The sequence below is a fragment of the Python bivittatus genome, unplaced genomic scaffold, assembly GCF_059951505.1.
Source record: "Python bivittatus isolate LINGU-HERP-01145 unplaced genomic scaffold, Pbiv_v1 ctg000840_np1212, whole genome shotgun sequence".
In the NCBI taxonomy this organism is placed as follows: Eukaryota; Metazoa; Chordata; class Lepidosauria; order Squamata; family Pythonidae; genus Python; species Python bivittatus.
The window spans coordinates 30917308-30938444 of record NW_028277113.1 but is presented as its reverse complement, the minus strand read 5'-3'; the positions used below and the strand labels follow the sequence as shown (position 1 = coordinate 30938444).

The 21137-nt window shown below is 41.4% G+C and overlaps 1 protein-coding gene across 4 annotated transcripts in view; it reads right to left on the bottom strand.

Annotated features, from left to right (window-relative positions):
* PIEZO2 (piezo type mechanosensitive ion channel component 2) overlaps positions 1-21137 on the bottom strand; it is a 234520-nt gene that overhangs the window by 152474 nt on the left and 60909 nt on the right. For all 4 annotated transcript variants that reach the window (XM_088130643.1, XM_088130640.1, XM_088130642.1 and 1 more), the window contains exon 2: positions 12089-12184. In XM_088130643.1, coding sequence (XP_087986769.1) covers positions 12089-12184 — 96 coding nt within the window. The remainder of the gene's footprint in view (positions 1-12088; positions 12185-21137) is intronic.

Genomic DNA, 21137 nt, shown 5'->3' with positions numbered 1-21137 from the left:
GTAATAAAGAGATGTAACCAAATAATCTGAAAGGTTAATACCAGAATATAATTATATTACAAATATATAAACAATACCATATACCCCAAGCCAATCAACTGCTACATATAGCTACTGGTTTTTATTTATAGTTAAGACATACCACTTCCAGACCATCAATTTCCACACCAGCCTGTGATTTTTTTAAAAAGTGTGAAAAAGTGCATATATTAGGGGAAAATATGCCCCAACATAATATGAATTATGTTATGAAAATTATGAAAATTTCAAAATTATAATTATGAAAATAACATAAATTATACTAGGCAAATTGGAGTTTAATATCTGTCTTAGGAAAAATGTGAATAAAACGCATCTGATTTTTTTTCTTTGCTTTTTTAAAGAAAAAAATCACAAACTGAAATAGATAATGATGGAATAACTACATTGCAAAATTTAGAAAAGAGTAAATAAGTATACTTGGTTCATGTAAAAAGAAGCACTTCTTTAATTCAGCAAATTGCATATTTTGAGTATCCATGTTGTTTTGACCCACCTTTATGTCTGATGTTAAGAAGGTGTATTCAAAATCAAAAGAGACCACACAGGAAACCTCTGTCTCAGGGTCCAACAGTGCCTCTGTGATCTAATTCAACTTCCTCAAACAAGTGAAGGAAGGAAATCATGCTAGGCTGGAAGAAAACAACATAACCTTGAATTCCATAATGAACTACAGTTTCCAAGCTGAACAATCACAGCAGGGGAAACAGATTATTCAGTCTTCAAAGAATTCTGCAATGTAACAATGACTTTTATTTTCAAAGAGTGTTCAGAAGGAGTTATGCATCTTCAAACTAAAAGTTTGCAATTTACTGTAAATTAGAATACTGAATTTCAAATATCTATTAAGTGAGCATTGTTCAGTTGATGGATAGTTCTAAACAAAAGTGAGAGAGATGTGGCACCCACTCTTTCTCTAACTTAGATTCTAGATTCTATCTGGTAGGAACCATTCTCCTTTTATGAAACTAGAAATAATTGCGGTCACTGGTTACTAGAGAGCGACAATGGCAATATTAAAGGAATCTTGAAAAGGAGAAGGAGAATATCAATGATATACTGTACTGTATAAATGATCTCTAAAGGAGCCTTCTGTATCCCGCTGCCTTCCAGACGTGGTGGATACAAACCATCCATATTATTCAGCCAAATGTACTCACGAGAGAAACTTGCTTATGTGATGCATTTTCTCTCATTGATATTAATAATGCAATTTGAACTGTATTTAGGTAGCAGGCTGTATTTTAATATTTGTATAGCTTTTATAGCTATAAACAAAGGAAGATAGTCTGCATCAAGACATACCTGTATAAGTTTTGACTCACCAAGGCAATTGCCATCAGTTTGCATTGTATGGCAGTCCACTAAACCACTAATTTGTGTTGCTTTCTTTAGACTTTAAGAACAAGATGATCAGAGATGGTGGGTAGGTGCACTCTGCCCAACATGCAGCGCAGATATGTCCTTCATTAAAAAAAAAAAAAAAGGCTATTTGGTTACTAATCTATTACTCACTTTCTATTATCTTAAAATTCAATAATCCATTCTTCCAAAAGCTGAGGAACATCAAACTATCTGCAATGGCTGAAATTCTCTGAATGGTATTCCTCCATAATTGATAGCTTAAAAGTAGTTACCAAGAAAGACAGTGTGTTCAAAACAAATGCAGTACAGCACAATTATTTCATTACTTCTTTTCCCAAAGCAAAAAAATAGAGCACTGTGCCAAAGTAATAGGTTGGTAATTCTAACTACAATATTATGTCTTAATAAGCTCAGAGAATGAAAGAAACATTTGAGAATTATAAAAGTGTGGCAGTCAACCTTTTTCTCCATTGACCATTTATGATGTGGAATAAGATTATGTTCAGTTCAAACAACAGAAACAAGTTGTGAATAAACACTGTATATTCATTTACTTACAAGCAAACTGTCTACCACAGCAGAGAAATTTCTGCCTAGTATCAGGCAGACACTCTAACAATGAAGAGATTTATGATACCGACAGAATTGCAGCAATCAGTGGCACGCTTACATTCAGTCTGCTTGCCAGTAATATGCTGACCCATTTTTAAGAGCTCACTTAGGCATATTCCTGGCTAGCTACAGTATTGTCTACACAATAAATCCAGCTCTGTAGCATCTTCTTCTGTGAGGCTCTATCACCAACAAAGTAATAGGAAACAGCTGCAATTCATTTCTGGAGGAAAAAAGCACACACTCACACAGGCATACTCTTGGCATAATTTGTATATATTGGAATGCATCTTCCCTTTATATGTTTAGCCACATAGGCATATTCCTGGCTAGCTACAGTATTGTCTACACAATAAATCCAGCTCTGTAGCATCTTCTTCTGTGAGGCTCTATCACCAACAAAGTAATAGGAAACAGCTGCAATTCATTTCTGGAGGAAAAAAGCACACACTCACACAGGCATACTCTTGGCATAATTTGTATATATTGGAATGCATCTTCCCTTTATATGTTTAGCCACACTAATAAAAACACATAGCTAACACTATGGTAGATCCCCCTCCCCTTTTTTACAGTGGCCTAACAAAATATGACTCAAAGCACCCAGCACAAGCCCTTCCTTCTCTTTTTCTCCCTCCATGCTTTAATGCAACTTGAGTAACTGGACCACACCTGTGCTCCATTATAAGAGAAGCCTTTGGCACTTTGGTGTCTATGCTGGGAGGGGAGATTGCAGTTGTGTGGAGAGCAGAAGAAGATAAAATTGCAGATGAGATAGGAGAAAATGCCAGGACAAGTTAGCTAGGTGCAGCCCTCTAGTCCTTCCCTTTCCTTCTACATTGCCTAGTGGAAGGTAAGGACCTAAATATTTAAGGATTCCCCAGCTTCAGAGGAGGATGGTATAGAATCTGTTTTTGTAATGTTCAAATGTGTTGCAGATGTATGCAAGGGGTTCAGAGAAGAGAGGGTGGTTCATCTAGTCCTATGTTTAACTGGAAAGGCTCTAAGAGCTTATATAGCGCTCCCTATTCCAGGTGTCTGACTATAACTGAGTTAAGGAGACTGTGTTGTATCAGCATTAAGATAACTAAACATGCTTGCCAATAAAAGTTTAAGCAATATATCTATGACCCAAAGAGAGAAATGAGAGAGTTGTAGGCATATTTAGGAAAAAAGTGGTTAAAAACAGAAATATATAATAAGAAAGAAATATATAATAAGGAAGAAATATTGGATGACATCACATTAGAACAATTTATTTAACTATTGCCATCTTTTATGAGAGTATGGGTCCAAGAACATCACCCAGAAATAGGACTGAAAGCTATACCCCTTACAAAGGAGTTCTTGGCCACGCAAAAGGTTGAAGAGGTAAAAAAAAAAAAGGCAGGAGTTGGAAAAGGAACCTTGAACAGCAAAGTCAACACTAATGAGTGATAAGAAAGCAGAAACTACAAAAATAGAAGGACAGGAAATCTTCCCCAAAACAAGAAAGAAATAAGGTAGATGCTGGCAGTAACAACTGTCAGAACTGTGGCTAAGTTAGGACTGTCAACATCCTCAAAAGGTCCTAAAACAACAGCTCCTAAAAACCCTATAGAAAAAGAATGAGAATATCTGCAAAAGTTAACAAGTAGTTAACCTAAAAGAGAGTGGGACCAGGATGATGCTTGTGCACCTCCAAGACACAGGAGTCCAACTGACTTTGGTTTTGAGTTGGGTGGTTCATTTTTTCAGGTGAGATCAATAAGAATCTGGATCTGGGTGGCAAAATAAGGAATAAACTTAATGTAATATCATACCAAATCTAACAATTATTTTACTTGCTTCTTAGTTTAAAGTCTTATAGCGCTGTCACCATTTGTTTGGTTGGTTTCACTTCCCATTCCCAATTACATATTCTTGATAGATAATTTCTTAATATTTTGACACTTTTTTGGACTTAGTTAAGGCAGCTTCTTTCAGACTTGTCACAACTTTTCCTAGATGTTTTATATGCTCCTCCCAACTCCCATTTAAAACATCTAGGAAAAGTTATGACATGCTGAACCAACCTCATGCCATTTGCTCCACCCTGGGAGAATCTGCTTTATTAACCTTTGAAAAGATTATTCCATGCAATCCAAAAAGTATTTGGTTGAACTGTACAGCCCTTGTGGGGTAGCAAATGCAGTTTTCTCTGTAGATTCCATCTCAAGTAGTATCTGCCAATAACCCAAGTGGTGAGAGATATTTGGCATTACTTGACTCATATATGAGAAGCACTGGGTAATTATCAAATTTAGCTACCTTATTCACTTGCCACATATCAGTGCAAAATCTGTTTTCCCCGTTTGGTTTAAGTGGTAAGACTACTGCGGAGCACCACTCACTAAATGATGGATTTATTACTCTCAAGCTTAACATTTTATCTATTTCTTCCTGAAAAACAGTTCCGAACTTTTCTAGGGTTTTATAAGGTCTTTGCCTAATTGGATGATTGTCTCTTATATCTATCCTATGCTCAATTAAGTGTCATTCCTGGTTTGTCTGAAAACACCTTGTTAAAACTTCAAAACATTCCTTGAGGTCCTCTTTCTGGATTCAGTTAATTCAGGGTTAATCTGCACTTTTTCTGGTTTCTTTTCTTCCAATACTTAACCCTGTGTTGACAAATGATCCTACCTAGGTACATGTTAAATAGGAGTAGGGAAAATTGAGTCTGTGGCACCCTGGAAGGCAGAGGCCTAGAGCTAGAACTCTCCTCTCCTACCAACACTGACTGCAACTGGCATTGTGCGAAGGCAGAAGAACCACTGAAGAACCATGATCCCACTCCCTCAGCTGGCCCAAAAGGATAGCATGATCAATGGTATCAAAAGACACTGAAAGATCAAGGAGGGCCAGGATGGATACACTTCTCCCATCCTGAGCCCACTAGGGGTTATCCACTGAGATCAGTGCCATCTCAGTACTATATCCTGGCCTAGAACCTGACAATAATGAGTTCCCTTAATCTCCTTCCTTCAGACTCCTTTGGAGCTTGAAGCCTACACCTTCTCAAAAACCTTCCCCAGAAAGGGTCAGCCTTACAAGGTAGACCAGACAGGAAACATGACCAAATGAGCTAATTTTACTTTATTGTAAGGTTACATTAATAGAACCTTGCAAGTCTGAAAGTACAATTCTCTCCCCCCCCCCATCTCCTTTACAACCAGAAAAATTAGGGAGAGTCTCAGAAGAGAGTCTATTGCCCACCACTATCCAGTTGTGGGCTATGCTGTCTCTTATCTGACCATTCCCTTGGCAGTGTCTCTTGGCCCAGTATCCCAAGGTCTTTCTCACATACCATTATAGAAAGGAAGGTTGGAGACTGAATGAAAAATGTCCAATATTGCTGGGTCCAGAGATCACCCTTGAAGTCATAGACTCTTTGAACATTCTAAGTGCTCTGTAGCTAATTCCACACTCAGTTCTTGGCTATTATCAGGTAGTTTGCAACACAGTAATAAAGCTTTTTCCTGGCTTTGTGCTTTGTATCAGCTGACAAGGACAACCCCAGATGATAGTATGGCCTGATTAGAGATATTGTTGACTCTCATCTCAAGGAGATGTGGCTGATCGCCTTTGTTTAGTCCTTGGCGGCTGCTGGCATGTTCTTGGTCTGGGTACCCTACCAGAATCTGGCCCTTCCATTATCTAAATCATATCCCACCTGCTTAGTGTTTCTAGAAACTATAACATTTGCCTGCCATCTGATTATCTGTCTGGTCTGCTCTTCAGCCTCTGACTCACAGGATTCAGATGAGGCCATAACAGTTGTTGGTGAGAGGCAGGGTAGTTACAAGGTGACTGACCTCATCAGTCTCAACAATTTCAAGATGAAGATAGTGGGGGGTCTTGCTCTGGGCTCTGCCAGCTCACAAAAAGGTGGTTATAGTATATCAGAGCCTGTTGCTCTAACAGTGCATACCCAAAGAGTACACTGACAAAGGGATGAACAACTGCGATGAGCTTCTTTAGTGAATTTTTGGCAGTGCCTAAAAAGTCTACAACATCTTCCCCAAGATAGAATAAACAAAGATTATGCTCACATCAGTGGGAAGTTCTGCAGTGCTGGTACTTGTAGAATGGGGCCTTAATAAAAGCAAAGCCCAAAGAGTTACAAAGAAGAGAGACAATGACACCTTGTACTAAAACCCTGACACAGACACACAGACACATACAAAAAAAAAAATCTAGGATAATCATGAACTCAGAGTATAACATGTTCTCATAGTGGCAGTTGTAAACAGAGAAGATTCAGCGTGACCTATCCTAGTCATGAGTGGTATGCATAGATGTCAGAACTCCCTCCAAGAATTCTGAAAGTGCTGCAGGGTCTAAAAGTTTAATAGACTCTGTGCTCATGTGCATGTGAATCAGAGACCAAGATAAAACACCTACATATTCATAGCCAAACCAAAAAGACGGTGGTAATATCAGATACATATGATATGAGGTTTATAAGATCAGGACAAAATAAAACTTAATGTTTTAAAAATTATAACAGCACTTCTGCAGAATGAGAGGGCACAGGCAGGCATGGATGGCTCTTCAGTTGCTCTGTCTGTGCCCTGGAATAGCTTTCCCCCAAAATTTGATCAGTCCCCACATTGTTGGCTTTCCATGAGTTATCAAAGACAGAATTAATCCAGAGAATATTTGAGGTTTCATGTATCCCTATCAATTTTATTAGTTCTGTCATTGTTCATACAATAACTACTGACTGCTTATCTTCTTCTGGTTTTATCTATGTATTTGGATGTTTTATTGTCTTACTTGAATTGTCACTTGTATTTTTCATTATACCATGGACTTGTTATTGTTTACGAATGTACTAAGAATCTTCTTGATTGCAGTGGGTATAAATCAAATAAATAAATAAACCAAAACTATAAAACCATATGAAGAATACCAACATCCATATTAAGGTAATATCTTTATTTCACAAAACAATATGTAAATATTTTAATCCTCTAGAGCTTTTAATTAGGTTAGTTAGCAAACCAAACAAGGTGGCTCTGTTATCATGATGCCACAGGGTCCACATTTAATCATATATTTAAATTAGATACACCGGGTGCTGATTCATATCACACTTGCCAAGGCACAAACAACGGTTAATTTTCAAATCATAGTTTGGAATCACTTACTTTAAAATATAAAATTCACCTATTACACAGATTTTTTCCATCTTGAGCTGGAGATGGTAATAAGTTTAGATGATGAACCCCTTTTTTTAAAAAAGTTATAAAATAAATCCACCTAAATTTAATCTAATCTGTGTTACCAATCATCTGAACATTTGAGGGATTAGCTTTCAGTCAGGCTGTACTCTGACAACTCTTATGTTAAGACTTTAACTGGTACCTCCGTACGATTCCAGTACCACATAAAAAAAAATTGTGTTATGTTGTCCTGGGGAAATAACTTTGGAAGCGTTCTACCCTCCCAATTGGAGAGACTACAGAAAAGGGGTATATAACTGAGCCCAGCTTGTCAAAGAGTATGACACGAGGTCCTTAAATATGTAAAATACAAGAATAACTAGAAAAGTCTGGGCGATCTGACCTCATCTTAATCTGATTTTCCACGTACATATCTAACCTTACCAAAACAATACAACACACACACCCCTCCAAATCTATGTGACTATGCCAGAAAACTGTGTAATGCTACAAAGTAAACATTGTGGAAAATCTTTTGACTCATCACAGTGAATTTCCCTTAATGATAATTTTTATTTTTATTCTTTTGTAGATTAGGTATGGGGTTATACATGGCCAAAAAAGGCTAAATGTCAATATAATCAATTACAGCAATTCCATTCTCAGAAGCTTGGCCACAAGACATTTAGGTGCCTTGGAATCTCCAAAAACACTTGATTATCTTAAGGTAAAGATAAGCTACAACAATGTGAAAATATAGTTTAGATGTTTTTTGTACTGCCATAGATTATTTGAGAGTTAAGTAGATTCTAGATTCAAGGCAAAACCTTATAAAAGCTTTTGGAAACCTGCCCTTAAATCAATTACCTCAACAATCAAGCTTATTTAGCAGAATATTTTCTGCACACATTGGTCCTCTTCCCCCAAAGATGTATTTTAAGGATAGTTGACCGAAGTGAAAAACACGTAGCACTGCAGGGTCATATACAGACAACCAGTTTCACGTGTTTTCCACCAGTCAGGGAGGCAACACAAAGCATATCAATATGATTCACTTGGTCCCTACAGCCAATCCCTGTTTGGTCTCAGTAACAGGGCCAACAAGTGAGGCTGCTCAGATAGTTTCTGCAGGGAAAATAAAGTGCAGTAATTCGTGGATTTCCTGCTGGTGGGAAAATATCCACCAATCACTCTCCCAATAAGAGGTAAAGCTGAAGGAGGAAGCACATTTTGACATATGGCCAGACCTTTGGGTTTAGACATCTGTCAGAACTTGATCCACAGGGTGGATTGGAGCTTTGGGCCTTTCTTCTTTTATCAGGAAGTCCCTACTTACCACATGGACCATGTACAGCAGCAATGCTCTCCCCTCCTTTTTCCAGGAAGTCCTTACCCACTCTGCAAATAATCCCTGGATTATCACTCAGTTACTCCATCTGTTATTTGTGTTTTCTTTCATTTTATCCTTGTTCTATCACTTGCTCTCCCACTACTGCTTGCTTGTATTTCTCATTCATTTGTTTGACTCCTGTCTTTCTCACTTTGTGAAGTTCCAGTGAGGCATTACATCAGCAGATGTACAAGGTACCTGTTCATTCTTTATGCCCAGTCAAATAGCTATGGAGGTAAGTCATCAGCAACCAGAGGGGAAAGGGCATATCCGCAGCAGCCAAAAGTGGCCAAAGGAGCTGAACAGATCCCAGCCATGTCAAAGTATCACACACTGTACATATAAGCATCATATACATCTCAAGCTAAGCGGCTTCAACTATGGGCTGGGGATGAGAGGAAGGCTGCAACTTGAGGAAATGTCCTTAAAGAATGGTTAGCAAGATACCATCAAGGTGGAGTTAGGGGGACATGTGGATGTATTGTAAATGTGAGCTCCTGATGGCTAAATTCACAGAAATTTAGCCTGGGAAACCTTTACATGAAGGAATATTTTTCCTTTCATCAGGCTGAAATGAATAATGCTGCATTATAGAACTTAGTATTATAATAACAGAAATGGTAAAATGTTTTTTCTATTTAACAGAACTTAAAAATTAAGCCAGGTCTGTTGTTTTTAATTGAACTAACTATTGCAAACTAACAACTACTACTATTACTATTAGGAGACAAGGAAGGTAAGAAAATACGCACACTAAAAATTCAACACACATGAGAACTTCAGATAGAATGGAAAATAACAGAAGCACCTTTTGCCAGAAGAACAAAGTGGAACCAGAAGGAAGAGAAAGAAAAAGATCCAGAATCTGCATCAGAAATACCTAACAGAAGAATAAAATGAAGCAAATTATTTGGAGGCTAGTCATACTATTAAGCCAATAAACCATAAGAACAGAATTGTCTAAAAATAAAACAGAAATATACAGAAAAGGAAAAGAAGTTAGTAATGCCCAAAATAATAGAAGGAAAAAGCTGGGTTGCTCTATAACCTGTTCTTCCAGAACTTTATTTTATATGTATTTTGCTTTAACATTTAGCTGTGACTAACCAGTGAGTTTTGGGAACTTCAAACTAGCATTAATAAATATCTCCAACTTTAATGTCTTTGGATACAGGAGGAGAACCATACGTGGACTTACTACGAGGTACTATTCTGATAGTCAAAAAATGGACCTGAAACAAAAGGATTAACTAGTGCACAAGTTTCACCATGCTGAATTAGAAGCTCTGAAGGTTTATGCATATTTGTTAGTTAGTTAGATTACACACAAAGATCAAACCAATAAAACACACTCCTATAAAGCCAAAATAAAAAGTGAATACATTAAGAGCCAAATGCTTAATAAAATGAACAGTGAACCATGTCCAGACATGAATAAATAAACTCATAAAAATTTCTAATGTTAAACCCAGAGCCCTGTTAAAGCAATTACAATTCCACAAAATTTGGCAACCTTCCCAGATGTTTCTGGAGACTAATCCACTAGCCAACATAAACAATTAGTTAGCAAAGTATTATTAAGAATGACAGGTTTGATGCAGAGAGCACCACATGTGGCCATGTTTTGTTTGCTCCAACCCAATAGAGGAACAGATGATCTTGGAATAGTTATATTACTGAACCTTCCTGCTAGGACCAGGGATGCAGAATACTAACACGATTATATGTTCTGCTATACAAGATGGAGAGACATAATAACCTTAATAACATTAATCACATTAAGGTTATTAACACTTAAGGTTAGTAGTCTAAAAGGTCCACTCCAGAGAGCACAAGACAATAGTGAGGAGTTTACATCTCTTTCTCTGCATAGGTCCAGGTCAAGAACTTGCTAACTTGTCTGTAATGTGTCACTTTCAAACCGTAGAATCATCAAGAACTAGAGTGAAGAACATTCATTTGAACATGAAAAGAAGACAGGCACAGGAATGTCACCCATCACTTTGAGCCATTCTACTTTCAGATAAATGTCTCAACCAAGCAGTGTAATTTATACTGACTTGGTTATTACGAGACCAAGAATATAGCTCTAAATTATTAGTAAGAATTGTCAAAATATAAGAAACTTCTCTAACCAATCTCAGACTGAATACTATGCAACGAAATGTAATGACTCAGTTAACATGCAACTCCATCTTATTCAGAGAATAAGAAAGAAAACTGGAAAGATCCAAGACACCTGCATAACGGTGCAAATACTAAAACATTCACTGGATTCTCTGCTAGAAAAGAAACAATGTTTAATCCTATTCATTCTCTGAATGATGAATGGAGAAAGCCTAATTTATACATGGTTGCTGCTCATAATTTCTTGCAACACTTTTTTAAAAAGTAGCATTAAATAGCTTGATCTGGAAGGTAAAGGTTCCTGTATATTGCTAGACTCTTTTTTAATTATAGACAATTGCTACATTTAGCACATAAGCCATTCTTCTTTTCACAGAAAAAGCTAGGGAAAAAAAATAACATAAATATGGTGAAAAAATGAGACTCAGAAAGCTGCACTTACATTCTTCTTTAATCTTTAAATCTAATTTGTCATCTGTTATCCTAAGCATGCATTCGCTCACATTTAGACATTTTTTCTGCTCTGTTTTCTAATAAAAAGTGATTGACAGATAAGTATTGGAGATCTGAGGTAATGCTTTGTATATTTATTTTTTACTTCTATATTTTTCTACATTAGTAGCTTCCCTCTTATGAGAACTTTGCCAAGCGTACCAGAAGCATAAGGATTTTTTATGCACATAGGTCCTTTCAAAAGTAACACCAGTGTTCACAAAAAAGGTAAAGATTTCCATAATAAGTGAAAATTTGTAAATAGATTGAACCCATCCTACTCTGTATTGCAAGACCAATTCTCAAGTTGCTGCTTCTGAAGGTAAAAAAATGATCAGGAAGGAAGCACACACCTATTTCCAGAAGATAAATACTTGTTCATTTCTATGGCAAACTATATACAAACACAGACTGTGTTAGTGTCTCTCAGCTTCCAAAGACTTCCTCAAGAAGAGCTGTGTAGACTAATCTTAAGCTCTTAGTAGGCACTCTGCTGGCACATAATTCATATGATCCATCTCAGACTGGTATAGCTAAGCAGTAAGAAAGGAATGTCTTAAAAAAAATTAAGTTTCCTTAAACGCCTTTGGACTCTGATAGTGATAGTTTGCTTAATACAACGCACACAACAGGAAGCACAGGTCAACAGACTGCACTTCAATAAACTATGAAGCTCTTACCAGTTTCAAGAAATTGGAAAGAAATAGTTATAAATGCAAGTATTATTAAAATGTATACAATTTTCTTTCATACTGTGATATCTTTCTGAGAGAGAAATTCTACTTTTTTAAAAAGGCTCCAGAAGCAATTTAATTGTACGCAGTGGTTGCATCTATCTTACCTTAAATACATCTGCCAGGAACATGATGCTTACCTTGCATTGTTATTTTTGTAGGTTCAGAAAAGAGCGGAATGAGTAAGAGGTAGATGAGGTAGACAAAGGAGAGCCCATTGTAGCGGAATGCACATGCTGTAGAGAGAAGGGAGAAAGACAGGTGAGTCTGTATAGGTAACATGAGGGTAATAATTAATATGATAGCATGCTGTGTAGATCAAGGTATTGTTTATATAATACACAGTCATTACCAAATCTTCATCTATAAATCTATACATTTACAGTATATATTTATATATATTTACTAGGGCATAGTAAATAAGTTTTGGGAGCTAATGAACATACTTGGAATTCTGAAAACATGTCATGAGCCCTTGGCACAGCATCTCATTTATAAAAAGTCTGTCACAGGAAATGTGGCTTCTGAAAGAATACCCACTACTAGAAGACAAACTATCCAGGTTGCATCCTGCTGTCAACCTACCTCCTGAAGATTCAGTCTATCAGCCTAGTAAACCTTTGTCACTGGGCTGCAGCCACTTACCTTTTTATTTCTTAGGAATACCTAGGGATTTTTTTTGTGATAGGGGCAGAAGAATAAAAATTAAATATGATATTAGGAGCGTGCTAGGTTTTAAATTAAAATACTCCTTAAAGAATAAAACTAGGGTGGCTTTATGATTCAGACAAAAAGATGATTTAGCTCAACTGCTAGTTTAATGACAGACTTCTTGTTTGACCCTAGAAGTCTCCTATTATAGTTAATTTTCCTTATCACAAAAACCTCAAGAAATAATTGAAAATTATATTACCTATCCAGGGAATTTAGTAAAGCTTTATCCTTAAGCCACATGTGGAGCAAACAGTTAAATGCCCATTTGAACAAGTTTGTTCATTAATACACAAATGTTCAGATCCAAATATTACCTATATATATAGAAGTTCTTATCCTTGAACATTTTCCTTTCACTGGCTACAGTATAATGCTTGCTGCTGTAAAGCATGCCTATCCAGTGGGTCTGCAATTTTCTAAAACAAGGTTAAACCTTAACTTTAAATTAATTTTGTCAGAAAACGACAGACACGGGTTCGGTTATCCAGTAGACAGAAGTTTTTATTGGGCACGTTTGCAAAGGTGGGTCCCTCCCGCAGCAATGGAGGAACCCCGAAGCAAGGTCTGACAGGTTTTTATACCCCCTATCTGTCCTCCCCCTCCTGCGAGGGCTTGGCTCACAATCTCACCTTTTTTACCGCTCCGGAGCGCTGCTAATTAACCGCAAAACCGCAGACATTCCACTTTCCGAATCCAATCAGCGCAATACACATTCCAATCCCCACTTGACCCGACAGCCGCCCCCTGCCGTTTCTCTTCACTCTGGTGCGAACGTGCCTCTTGCCTGCAGTCTTTCCTCCCTCCTGCCGTCCTTCTCCACTCTGATGCGAGTGTGCCTTCTGCCCATCCTCCCTCCTGCCGTCCCCCCAAGGCTGCCCCATGGTGCACAGCGCTCTCCCCTAGCAAACATGGTTCGTTTGAGGCCCTCACTTCTCCCTGCCTTCTCACAATCCCCCTTTTCTTTTCACGCCTCTGTTGGGCCTCAAACCTGGCTAACAGGATTGCTCCCTCGTCCCGGACCCGGGGCTTCACACACTGGGACAGGTAATTCCCACAAGCAGGGAGACATTGCATTAAGCAACATACTAGGACCAGTAAGGCAATGAAACCAATGGCTAGTACAAAAAGTTGTTTTAACCAAGCAAAGTTAGGTAACCAACTAGTGAGCCACGACCAATTCCATCCCTCTGGATCCTCGGATATGCGAGAGGCTAAGGTCTTCAACTTGGCTAGTTTTGCTTCAACATAATTCTTATTGTTGGTTAGGTTAAAGCAACAAAGACCTTGAAAAGATTCACAGCCTTGTCCTGCCCTTAATAGGAGATAGTCTATAGCTATCCGATTTTGAATGACCACCCTCCTGATCTCAGTGACTTCTTCAGTGAGGGCTGCAATGAGAGAGGATGTAAGGTTGACACTTTTAGCCAGGAGGCAGGCCACCTTCCTTAGGTCCAGGTAAGTTCTTCCGCTTAGTGCAGGAACCCCTACTAAGGAGAGGGCCAGAGCCATGGCTTCTGTTTCGGACAAGAGTGTCACATCACTCTCACAATCAGATGGCAGCTCCCTTTTTCTTTTTCTTTTGATGGGTGCGCTTGTATTGGAGGCAGGGCATATAGAGAGGTCAGGCGCCCTATGGCACAAGGGCCCCCTGAACTATAGGCTGGAACATAGGTGTAAGCTTCATGTCCACATAACAAAAAGAAACCTTTAGGTAGGTATAGAGGGGTTGAGGCGTAAGGGATATTATAGACCCCTCCACAAGTGAAAGCAGGACCTTTTGAGGGCAATGGGGGGTACGGTTCTGGGTATTGTTGAAATATACACATTGAGTTGCATTGGTTATCCCCAAGAGATTTAGAGCCATTTGCCTTTGATTAGTCCAGGGTCTTGGTATGGGAGAAGACCCAAAATGATAGAACATCCCCCCCCCCACGGGGATCATCCCCAGTGATCAAAGCTGTCTGTGCCAATTCTACGCCTTTATGTTGGTCATCTCCTCCCCTGCCTTAGTTCAGTTCCTTTTAAGTTTTACTTTGAGTCCGTCTCCCGGTTGGGCAGTCCATGGTCGGGGGTCGGGAGCTTGCTTAACCCGATGGTAGTGGGTCCAACCCCCCTGTCAGGTCCGAACCGCTGATTCAGTTGTCAGGAGAACTTGGTATGGTCCCTCCCAAGACGGCTTCAGCTTCTCATCCTTCCACGTCTTTATCAGGACCCAATCCTTTGGCTTGTGGGGGTGTTGGTCTTTCAGCAAGGGGGGCCGTTGAGCGAGGAGTCCCTGTTTTCTTAGAGACAAGAGAGATTGTGACAGTACCAAGAGATACTTTCTCAGGAAGGCATCCTTTAGCTCGGGGATAGGCTCTCCCATTGGAGCCAGGAAAGGTCTTCCCATCATCAGCTTGAATGGGGAGACCCCCACATCCTTGCGAGGGGCTGTCCGCATTCGAAGCAGGGCAACCGGAAGTGTCTTTGTCCAAGGTAGCCCTGTTTCCAATCCCAGTTTGGTGAGATGTTGCTTCAACACCCCGTTGGCCCTTCCCACAGCTTTACAGTGTCTACCAAAGCCTGCACCCCCCGGTGAGACCCTTCGTGCAGTTTCTCCACCATCCCCCTCATGTCAGCACGGCTCACTACTGGGTCCCCTCAATTGTAACCCAATGACCTGCTTCCTCCCTGCAACCTTCCCTTTCCAGCAGCTGTGAGTAAACCCCGTTCCAGCCAAATTTTCCCGAAAGTGTGCACTACTCCCCAGGCGTATCGCGAGTCTGTGTAGGCGGTGAGGGACACTCCCTTTCCCAACTCTAGTGCCCGTTTCAAAGCGTGCACTTCACACAGCTGAGCCGACCAGTCCGCTGGTAGTGCCCCCTTCTCTATTGTCTCTCCCTCCGCCGTCACTATCGCATATCCTGACTTCCTTTGTCCCTGCTCTACTCGGCTAGACCCATCCACAAACCAGACCTCACCCTCCTCCAGCGGGACCTCCTGCAGGTCCTCCCGGGTCTTTGTTTGCAGCTGCAACAGGGTGGAGCACTCATGCTCCGCCGGCTCCCATTCTTTCCGCTCCCCCGCAAGAAATTCCGCTGGGTTCAAATTCCTGTCTGTTCCTACCACCACATCAGGACTTATCCGGAGAACTGTCTCATATTTCAACATCCTTCCTTCTGTCATCCAAGCAGCCGCCTGCTGACTAAGCACACTTAAGATCTGATGGGGTGAATGGACAATCACGGGGCTCCCAAAAGTGAGTTTTTTCCCTTCTGTCACTAGCACAGCAGCGGCAGCCACTGCCTGCACACAAGTCGGCCATCCCCTCACCACTGGTTCTAGGGCTTTGCTCAGGAAGGCCACTGGTTGATATTTCCCAGCCCGTCTCTGAGTCAGCACTCCAATGGCAGTTCCCCCATGGGCTGTAACGTATAGGTGAAAGGGGAGGGCCAAGTTCGGTAGAGCCAGAGCCGGGGCCGTCACCAGGCTCCTTCGTAATTCCCCCCACTTCTCTGTGTCCCTGTCTGTCCATTCTACCCTGTCAGATGATCCTTTCAACTTCTCATACAGAAACTGAGCCTTGCTCATGTACTCATCTATCCATAGCCTGCAATATCCTACTAGACCCAGAAACCGCCGCACCTCTGTTTTAGTATGAGGGGGCTTCAACTGCATTATCCCCTGTATGGGAGAAGGATCAATCAACTTCTCACCCTTCCGGAGTACATGTCCTAAATACTTGACCTCCCTTTCCACAAATTGGACCTTCCCTTTTGACACCTTCAATCCTTCCTCAGCCAACCAGTTCAATAAAGCCACTGAATCTTCTCTCACCTTTACTTCCTTCTCTCCAGACACCAACAAATCATCCACATACTGCAGCACCCGAGAACCCCCAGGGGCCCGGAACCCCTGGAGTTTCTCTTCCAATGCCTGTCCAAACAAGAGGGGCTCTCGGTGTACCTCTGGGGCAGCACCGTCCATCTCAGTTGTTGCTTCAGCCCGCGCCTCCCATCCCGGGACAGCGGGTATTGGGCTTGCCGCAAACCCGTCACCCCTGGTTTCAAGGGGATGCTAATTGGGGCTATGCGAAACCGCCCCGCCCCCCCTCCCCTGCCCATACCTCAGGGTTCACAACCTCCACGTCCGCCTCTCGCAACAAACACATCCTTTCTGCCTGTTCCACATTCCACAACTCCACTCCTAGACTACCCATGAGATCCCTTCCCAGCAAGTTCACTCTCGCCTGTGGGATCAGTAACACATCTGCAGTTACCTCCTTCCCATTCCACTCCAGTCTCACTTCCTCCAGTACGTCTGCCTTGACCAGAGAGCCTCCCACCCCCATCACCGATACCGATGCGCCCCGGGATTTCGCAATCCCTGGGATGTTCGAGAGGCTCTGGTGTCCACGAGGAACTGCCGTTCCTCGCCAGTGGGACCCACCGTGATGTTTACCAAGGGTTCCCCGTGGGTCCCGGTTGGGGAACCATGACCCCCCTAGTCGTACAGGGGGAAACTCCTCTCATGTTCTCCCGATGTTCAGCATTATTGGGATCCCAATTTGGGTCTGCCAGAGGGAATTTAGTATCTGCGGCCAGGGCATTTGGGACATTTGCATTCCTTTGCTCCCAAGCCCCGAGCGTGGCTCGCCGAATCTGGCCCCTCTCTTCTGGCGTATAGAGGTGGGCTAAAATGTAATTCAGTTCCCCCAGGAGTATTCCACCGGGCCGAGAAAAAGTTCCAATTGTTCGGCGGCGGTATGGGCGTTCTCTTGCATACGAGGGAGGGTCTTTTTTAATTCCCTCAACTCACTGGGTTTGATGGGAATCGTTACGTAACTGGTGACGGCCACCCCCTGTGCGTTCGTTCCGTTCGGGACTTCCCGGACGGGGAAGGCACTGGCCAACCTTAGAATAAAGGGCAAGTTCTGAATGTCTTGGTTCAGCTGGTCCAGCTCTTTCCGCAGCCCGGGATAGGGTGGGGGCGCCGGAGGGGGAGCGATAGGAAGAGGAGGAGGAGGAGGAGGTAGCGGCCCCCATTGAGGTCTAGTCAGCCAGAGGTCCTCCTCATCCTCCTGTTCTTTTTGGACAAAAATTTTGGCTAACTTGGGTCGAGGCCCCTCCCAATGAACATGGAACCAGACTTCCACATAGGGTTCCTGTGTTAACATTTTATGCTCCACAATGTAGTTTTTTAGTTGGGTCACCCAGTAATTACTGGGGATTCCAATGGTAGGGGAATTCGGGGTCCACTAGTGGATATTTTCGCCATTCTTTAGTGCACAAAGTTATCATGGTCGGTTTTTCCAGACCCCTGGTGAATGGACACAACCAGGGTGTCTCCCACTGTTGCAACAATTGTCCTAATGGAGAATCCGTGGGGATTCCCCCTACTGCGTTTTTCCCATTGGCCCCTGGCCTTACACTCTTACTCTGCGCCTTACCCATCCTTCCTGACTACGTTTCCCACCTTACAGAAGGTCCCGGACTCTTCTGTCCCCTTGCGGCGTCCAACGCCTCGTAACCACGCTAATCTCCCCGAGATTATGGGTAGGTTGTACTCACCAGACCTCCCAGAGGTCCCCTCGTCGGCCGACTTCCTCTTTACTTCTGTCTGACTGGCGACTGGAGTCCCGTCCCGGACCCGACTCCGGGGAAAACGGGAGACACCTCAACGGGGTGTTACGGCCGATTACTCACCGGTTCCCCACAGTCCGGTCCACGTCGAGGACTCCTGGCTGGCTCGCCAATTTTGTCAGAAAACGACAGACACGGGTTCGGTTATCCAGTAGACAGAAGTTTTTATTGGGCACGTTTGCAAAGGTGGGTCCCTCCCGCAGCAATGGAGGAACCCCGAAGCAAGGTCTGACAGGTTTTTATACCCCCTATCTGTCCTCCCCCTCCTGCGAGGGCTTGGCTCACAATCTCACCTTTTTTACCGCTCCGGAGCGCTGCTAATTAACCGCAAAACCGCAGACATTCCACTTTCCGAATCCAATCAGCGCAATACACATTCCAATCCCCACTTGACCCGACAGCCGCCCCCTGCCGTTTCTCTTCACTCTGGAGCGAACGTGCCTCTTGCCTGCAGTCTTTCCTCCCTCCTGCCGTCCTTCTCCACTCTGATGCGAGTGTGCCTTCTGCCCATCCTCCCTCCTGCCGTCCCCCCAAGGCTGCCCCATGGTGCACAGCGCTCTCCCCTAGCAAACATGGTTCGTTTGAGGCCCTCACTTCTCCCTGCCTTCTCACAACTTTAAACCTTAAATTTCTGAGGATCACAGCCTGGAGGAGGGAAATCAACACACAAACATTCAAGCACCTTGTTACTCATGAAACATGATCTTAACATTCAAGGCAATTTCTTTTTTGCAAGCATTGGTCAAAAGTTTTCCAAAGATTCCTTGTACACTTATGCATCCTTCTATTTAATAAAACTTTCATTGTCTAAGAATGAGGTAAAAGATAATGACTTTTATGGAAGTATATTGAAAAGACACTGTTTTGAAAAGTGAAGGGAAAAAGCTAACTTAATCCAATCATACTGACATATGTTGAAATACAATGAGACCCACCGCATCCAGCCTTTTCACATTAATAATCTAAATGCAGGGGAATCAACATAGGACTAGAGATTTTTATTTATTTGCACAAAAAAGTAATGCCCTCCAATCAATTTTTTAAAATGTTAGTAGCTACAACATTTTTCTGAAATTCCTTATGCCCAGAAATTAAAGGTACCAAGCTAAAGTATTAATCTTGTGAAAACCCATATTACAAGTTCACTTATCTCTTTCTTCTAATGAACCTATTTTAAAAAATAATAGAAGCAATTTCAATTGCTTTGTAAACTGCAATCTCTGAAACCAGAGTGGACAACTTGTGTCCCTGCCAGGCATCAAAACTGTGGGCCTAAAGAAAGAATCAGGAATTACTGTGTGGCTTTTTAAATATTGCCTAATTATACAGAAGCTATTTTCTATGGGTTCCTCTCATGCAGCTGGGATAACATTCCAATAACTCATGGATGGGCCCTATCACATATGTTCCTAAAGCAGAATGACTCCTTACAATTTGGTCACACTAACATTTGAATCATTTCAATTAGGAGCACACAATTGGAGCCCCTTCCCCATCCAAAGCCTTAACAAAAGTCCCAATGGATCTTCAAAGGTTACCAACAAACATTAATTTTTAATGTGACAGAAGGGAAAAATTATAGCATACAGTATATGACATGTGATCATAATACTTACTGAAATAATGACAACTCAACTTACATTAACTCAAATTTAGTTCTTGTTCTAGTCATGCCCATGTCCTTATCCTGATGCCATCTAGTTTTGGAGATGCAGTTGTTGGCATCAGTTCAAAGCCCTAAGGCAGTCATCAGCCTAAAAAGTTGTACCCCTCCAATTTGAATGAATGTTTGAGCCAGGCAGGAACCATTCACAGACAGCTACTCCATCTGATTACAATGTTTTGAAAGACCTCTTTTTTATGAAGACAGATGGCAGCTTAGCTCTCTATCTATTTTAGCCTCAGCAGCCAAGAGAGCCCATTTGTTCCTGATTGAATGACTATTCTCCCATCTCATGGGAACTTTCCTTAAATTATGCAACCCAAGCGTAGGGACAGACCCCATGCTCTTCTAGGAAACCTTGTAAGAAGCAAGATCTTCAGTTGTATAACAGGTGTATAACTGAGCTAAGCAGCACTTCCAAAACAGCCCAGGACATCACTGCAAATTAACTTCAAGTCACACAATATATATTACTTTAAGCATGGGTGGGTACACTCACCTATATACATATGTATGTACATAACGAATCATGAACACAACTCACCTGAAAAAAAAGAGCAGTACTTTCCTCCCTAAACAATAATTTCTCACTAAAAATCACCCTCCACTGCTTTTTAGCACCCCCTACCCCACCCCTGAGCTCTTTGCAGTAAAGGAAATTTCATGGGAAAATAGCAACTGGGTTGGGGTGAGTTTTGGCAGGAGATCAGCATGTGAATCAAGGGAGAGCCTTGCTGTACAGCTGCTTAGAGGGGAAGGATATTATAATAGCCAGCTCTAAGTGAGTGTGTTTAACATGAAACTTAAGGCTTAGTGGATCCTTCCAATATACTGTAGTCCATGAAGCTTGTGCATCACAAATTTGTTAGCTTTTAAGGGACACAAGACTCTTGCTTTTCCCATAGGCATGCAGACTGCATCATGACAATAAATAAAAGGCAACATTTTATTACACATTTTCTTCTGTTGAGTCCTACAGTTGGTAAATACAGTTGATACTGTATATATATATATCAAATATACATATATATATATACATATACATATATAAAACCAGCTTTGTTTTCCACACCGACATATATATTCAATATTTCTAATTATGTAAGCAATCCTGGGGTGGGGGGAACACAGCTGTGTCATATTTTCAAAGATTGCTAAAGGGCAAATTACTAACTGGCAGATGTAGTGTAC